Below are 4923 nucleotides of genomic sequence, written 5' to 3' on the forward strand. Positions count from 1 at the left end.
CACATTCACTTTCATTAGCTTACTCCCTCACTTTATTTGTCTCACATGCAAACACACATATCCATTTAGATTAACTCTCTCTCTCTCTCTCTCTCTCTCTCTCTCACACACACACACACACACACACACACACAAATGCATGCATGCGCATTGGGAATGAGGGTAAGTGGTTTGTACATATGGTCATGCATTGATTGAGACTTATATACTAACAAATGTCTTTAGCTCCCATGATTAGACCATTTATTTTTTTATCCATTTAGTTCTTCTTCCTATATGTCATACTCTTGCTCTTCATAGTAGCATATAGGAGCTACACATGAATTTAGATGTTGGATTCATGGCGACACAGAGACGCAATCGCTATAAATTTATTTACCATTTAATAAAATGAACAGACGTTAGCATATATAACCATATTGGCTACCAATCGTTTTTTTAGGGCTGAGGGTCGAACCCTACACCAGTCAATAAATTTTACTTCTCAAAATAGTGCAGTTAATTAATTTTTATTTTGCAAACATTCTTAATGTTTTTATTTGTTTATTGCTAGAGGCACTCAAATATGCACCCAAAACATATTTGGAGCCGATAATAATTAATTTTCTATCACGCCTAATAAAGTTGTTTTTCGTGGTTTGTTTGACCTTGAGACATTTGGAAGATTTGACGGAGGGGGTGGCCATGGAGCATATGGCAAGGACGAGGAGGAGGAGGAGGAGGAGGAGGAGGAGACGGAATTGGGCAGCCGCCTCAAATTTCAAAGGAAAAGAATCGATTTGCTAGAATGATTGAATTGATTTGAAGTTAATTAGCTTCCGAAGGCTTTCCACACTGCCCCCTACCCCCAAATTTTAGGGGGTAAGTTTTGGGGCGCAGAATTCTCCCGCCCAAGTCTGTAGACTGGGAGTCCCCTTCTTGACTGTAAAGGGCCTCCACTGAGTCCACTCGATTTGCTAAAATAATTGTTAATGATTTGAATCTCATTAGCTTCTCAACTCATCTCCACCAGCAGTAAAACAATGAGCGATTTCCGTTGCAGGATTATGTACCTCCATGTCCATAATGGGTCGATCGGCTGTTACAAGAACGACCTCATACAATCTAAAGCCGATCCTCGCACCAAGGCTTCTCCAGTAACACTCTGCGGGAGACGAGCTAAAGAAAGCGAGCGCCGCTTGCACGCTCTGCCAGATCCCCAGCCCCATCACTTTGCCCAAGCGGCCATCGAGTACGCCGTCATCCAAGGACCTGTAGAAGGTGAGGGACAGCAGCCCCTCCGCTTGGTGGAAGTAGGCCTTGGTGATGGCCAGGCAAGAGTAGCAGAGCAGCTCCTGTTGATTCAGTGCTGCTCGATCGTGATGATCGGCCAGGGTAACTTTCCTCAAGTGCACCACATCGCCCTTTGAGAGCTGCGCCGGAGTTAAACCGGCCCCGGCCGTCCTCTCTTTAGAATCCCAGCAAGAGGCCTCGTACCAGCTCACGTCAATGGCGTCTGCCAAGGAAGAGATGGCCTTCTCATAAGGATTCACCTGCGCAAAGATGAGGTAGAAGTTGGATCAGCTAGCTGGTGGCTGTAAGATCAATGAAAAATTAAGCGCATCAACGTTATAAGTTGGATCAGCTAGCTGGTGGCTGTAAGATCAATGAAAAATTAAGCGCATCAACGTTGTAATAGGTAAAGGTTCGGTACCTTGGGGTGTTTGTTGCAAGCAATGTCTTCAGGCCGGATGAATCCCGTATCCCAAATGGAGTAGACGGCCACCTGAGTGAAAAACCCTTATTGAACTCAGTTTATTATGATCAATTATTGCAGTTGTAAAGTGGTGAGCTACAGATTTAAAGTATGTATGAAATTGATGGTATAGGTTGTACCGAAGAGGAGCTGAGGCTCTTGAAGATTGCCGAGCGGACGAAGCCTGTGGAGTGAAAGGAGAGCGCTAGCGAGGAGAGGCAGGCGATAACGTGGTGGGTTGTGAAGGGCGGGCGGGGTTTGAAGATGCCCACCCAGAACCAAGCGGAGCAGGAGTCGACGGATACACTCAAGCTGGAGCACGTGCTGCTGCTGCTGCTGCTGCTAGCTGTACCGGGCATCATACACGCAATACAAGAAAAGTCTCGGAGGAAGCGCCAAGAAGAAGGCTGCCTTTCACCAGTTCGAAGGCAATGACAACCAGTATACCAATTTCCAACCAACGCCTTCTCTAATGTAGTCTTGTAATTAGAACATGGAATTCGAAACAGAGTGGAGAATGGAGAGATATATGAGGACACGGATTCTCCGAACGAACCCGCTGCGTTGTTGTAGTAGTTGTTGACGTAGCCTTGCTAGCTGTCTTGCGCTACGTGTCGGTTACCCATTCGACCGCACTTGACCTCTCTGCCAGCTTGCCTACAAAGCAATAATATCCAGCCAGAAAGTCGGGGTGCGTCTGTGTGTTCCAGTTGTCACTGCTGACTCCGTTGCGGAAAAAAAGGGCGCCTTACATAGCTGGTGCCCACTCGGATACGTTGTGACTTACCGTCACACTTGCGTACTAGCCTCCTGAGTCCTCAAACGCCTTTCGATTAAATCGTTTACAATTGTTCTTTTTTATAAGCGCGTATTAGAGCGCTGTGTTATATGGGAGTATCTATGCCATCAAAATCACCCTGGACTTGAATCCGGCCCACCCACGGCATTTGCTTCACCACAACGGGCACCCAACCCCAAGTAGCAATGTCGTGGGTCACGGTAGGGACTTAAACCCGTTTTTCGGAGACTTCAATGCCCTATCCACTCCACCAGTGACCCAAGGACCATTGTTTTAAGTTTCTCATATATATATATATATATATATTTTCACCCAATCATTAGGAAAAATTCAGGCTCCTGGGCTCTTTTGGAGCCCATTAAAAAAGCCAATGAGAGTGCTTAGATTCTAGATCCATGTAACATATACACAGTACAAGAAAAGGCTCGTAGGACGCGCAAAGCAGAGGTTGCGTTTCGCTAGTTCGAACTTCGAAGAAGGCAATGACTACCAGTATACCAATTTCCAACCAGTGCCTTTTCAAATGTAATCTTGTAATTAGAACATGGAATTCAAGATTACAAAGTGGAGAACGGAGAGGTATTCTCAGAACTCGAATTTCGAACTCGGAGGCTACATACGCTATTGCGTTGTTGTAGTAGCTATTGACGTACCTTATTAGCTGTCTTGCGCTACGTGTCACTGATGCATTCGACCGCAGTCATCAACACTTGACCTTTTTGCCAGCTTTCCCACATAATATGCTGCCACAGAAAGTCAGTGTGTGCCTGTCACTGCTGACTCCGGTGTCTGTTTTGTGGAAAAAAACACTCTAACCTAGTCGATCCCAATAAATAAGTTATGATCATTGATTATACATTGAAAAAAAATATATCCTCCTCATGTTTACCCCCTCCTCAAAGGCCTTTCGATTAAATCGTCTACAATTGTTTTTTTGTATAAGCGCTTATTAGAAAGATGTGTTACCATGTCACCTGGGAGTATCTATGCCGTCAAAATCACCTAGGACTTGCATATTTGGCCCAAGGCATTCGCTTCACCATAATGGGCATCCAACCCCAAGTAGCAACGTCCATCCATTGGTCATGGTAGGGACTTGAACGTGTTTTTCAGAGCCTTCAAAGCCCTGTCCACTCCACCAGCGACCCAAGGACCATTGTTTTAAGTTTCATATACATATATATATATATATATATATATAATGTATGTATGTATGTATGTATATTCACCCTATCATTAGGAAAAATTCGAGCTCCAACTGGGCTCTTTTAGAGCCCATTAGAAAAGTATAAGGCCAGCCAATGAGAGCACTTGGATTCTAGATCCATGTAACATGGATCTTTTTTGTCAAAGTAGGTCCCATAACTTCAAGCTCAAAAAAGAGGAATAAATTATATTAGTATAAAACTCAAAAAATAGAAGAATGTCAAGCATGAATACCACCTACCAAACTTTAAAAACAACATATGTTAGAAGGAATCTTAGGAAAAGAGACCAAACTAATTGAAAACTAGGCTAGAGACTAGAAGAAACTCGAGTTTCACTTTCTCCACAATTTGAACTTTCTTCTCTTTCTTTCCCACCTCTCCTATGCGTCACTCATTTCCCACCATATTTGCTTCATCTCTTCTTCTTCTTATCTCAACCTCTTTTTTCTTTTATCTTAATAGTTTAGTTGTTAACCCTTGCTCTGGAGACTTCTATGGTGTTGATGTTAGCATAGTGCGTCTATCGAGCTAGGTGTGTACTAGGCTCAGGACCTTCATCAGAACCTAGTTTAGCATTGTACAAGGACTTGCACTAGGGGCCAGTGATACTTTGAGTCGATAGAAGGATCCCTAGTCCTAAGAAGTGAGAACCCTAACCATGCCTCACCATTCACGCCAGCTACCAGTCTTTTTGACTGCGTAGCTAGCTATCTGAAAGGTTTGGCCTCAACCGCTACCTCTGAACCAAATCTTAGTACTACATACAGACCACATGATAAAGGAGTTGAGGTAAACTCCAGAGAGACACCTTGTGTAGTTTCATTGTTAGAAGTAGGGAGAGTTCACATTGCTACCCCTATCCATACAGCTCTTGTTACACCTGCTACAACTCTGACCATCGAACAACCTCCCCAGACAAGTGCTTATGCCTAATGGTACAATATTATTAGAAGTGCAGGCAGTAGAGACACTAATATAGATTGCTAGAGAAAAGGAAGAAGAGACTTTGCAAGTGGCATCACAACAATTAGCATCCTGAATAGCTCAGTATGCCCAAAATGAGTCCCAAGCCAAGAATACACAAGTACTGCTCGATAGCCTCTACACACACAATAACATTGTGTCTACCTCTCAAGGAAAGAGCTAGGCTTGTAAATCTTGGATCAACGTCTTCTCATAGA

The 4923-nt window shown here is 43.8% G+C and overlaps 1 protein-coding gene across 1 annotated transcript; it reads right to left on the reverse strand.

Moving 5' to 3' along the window:
- Positions 1-778: 778 nt before the first annotated feature.
- Positions 779-2266, reverse strand: LOC147640979 (uncharacterized). The gene is made up of 3 exons (XM_086816939.1): positions 1876-2266; positions 1694-1765; positions 779-1532 (listed from the first exon to the last, which is right to left on the reverse strand). Exons 1-3 carry the CDS (start codon positions 2095-2097, stop codon positions 987-989), a joined length of 840 nt encoding a protein of 279 aa, XP_086673065.1. The 5' UTR covers positions 2098-2266; the 3' UTR covers positions 779-986.
- Between the last annotated feature and the right edge of the window lie 2657 nt (positions 2267-4923).

This window comes from Cibotium barometz, chromosome 2, assembly GCF_041138505.1.
Source record: "Cibotium barometz isolate CiBa-2024 chromosome 2, ASM4113850v1, whole genome shotgun sequence".
Classification (NCBI taxonomy): domain Eukaryota; kingdom Viridiplantae; phylum Streptophyta; class Polypodiopsida; order Cyatheales; family Cibotiaceae; genus Cibotium; species Cibotium barometz.

Bases quoted from the DNA above. Each gene is read 5' to 3' on its own strand.
- LOC147640979 (XM_086816939.1), bottom strand. From the start codon at position 2,097: ATGATGCCCGGTACAGCTAGCAGCAGCAGCAGCAGCAGCACGTGCTCC. The intron at 1,766-1,875 runs GTACAACCTATA...TTTTTCACTCAG, and splicing joins AGAGCCTCAGCTCCTCTTCG to GTGGCCGTCTACTCCATTTG. The intron at 1,533-1,693 runs GTACCGAACCTT...ATCTTTGCGCAG, and splicing joins CTTGCAACAAACACCCCAAG to GTGAATCCTTATGAGAAGGC.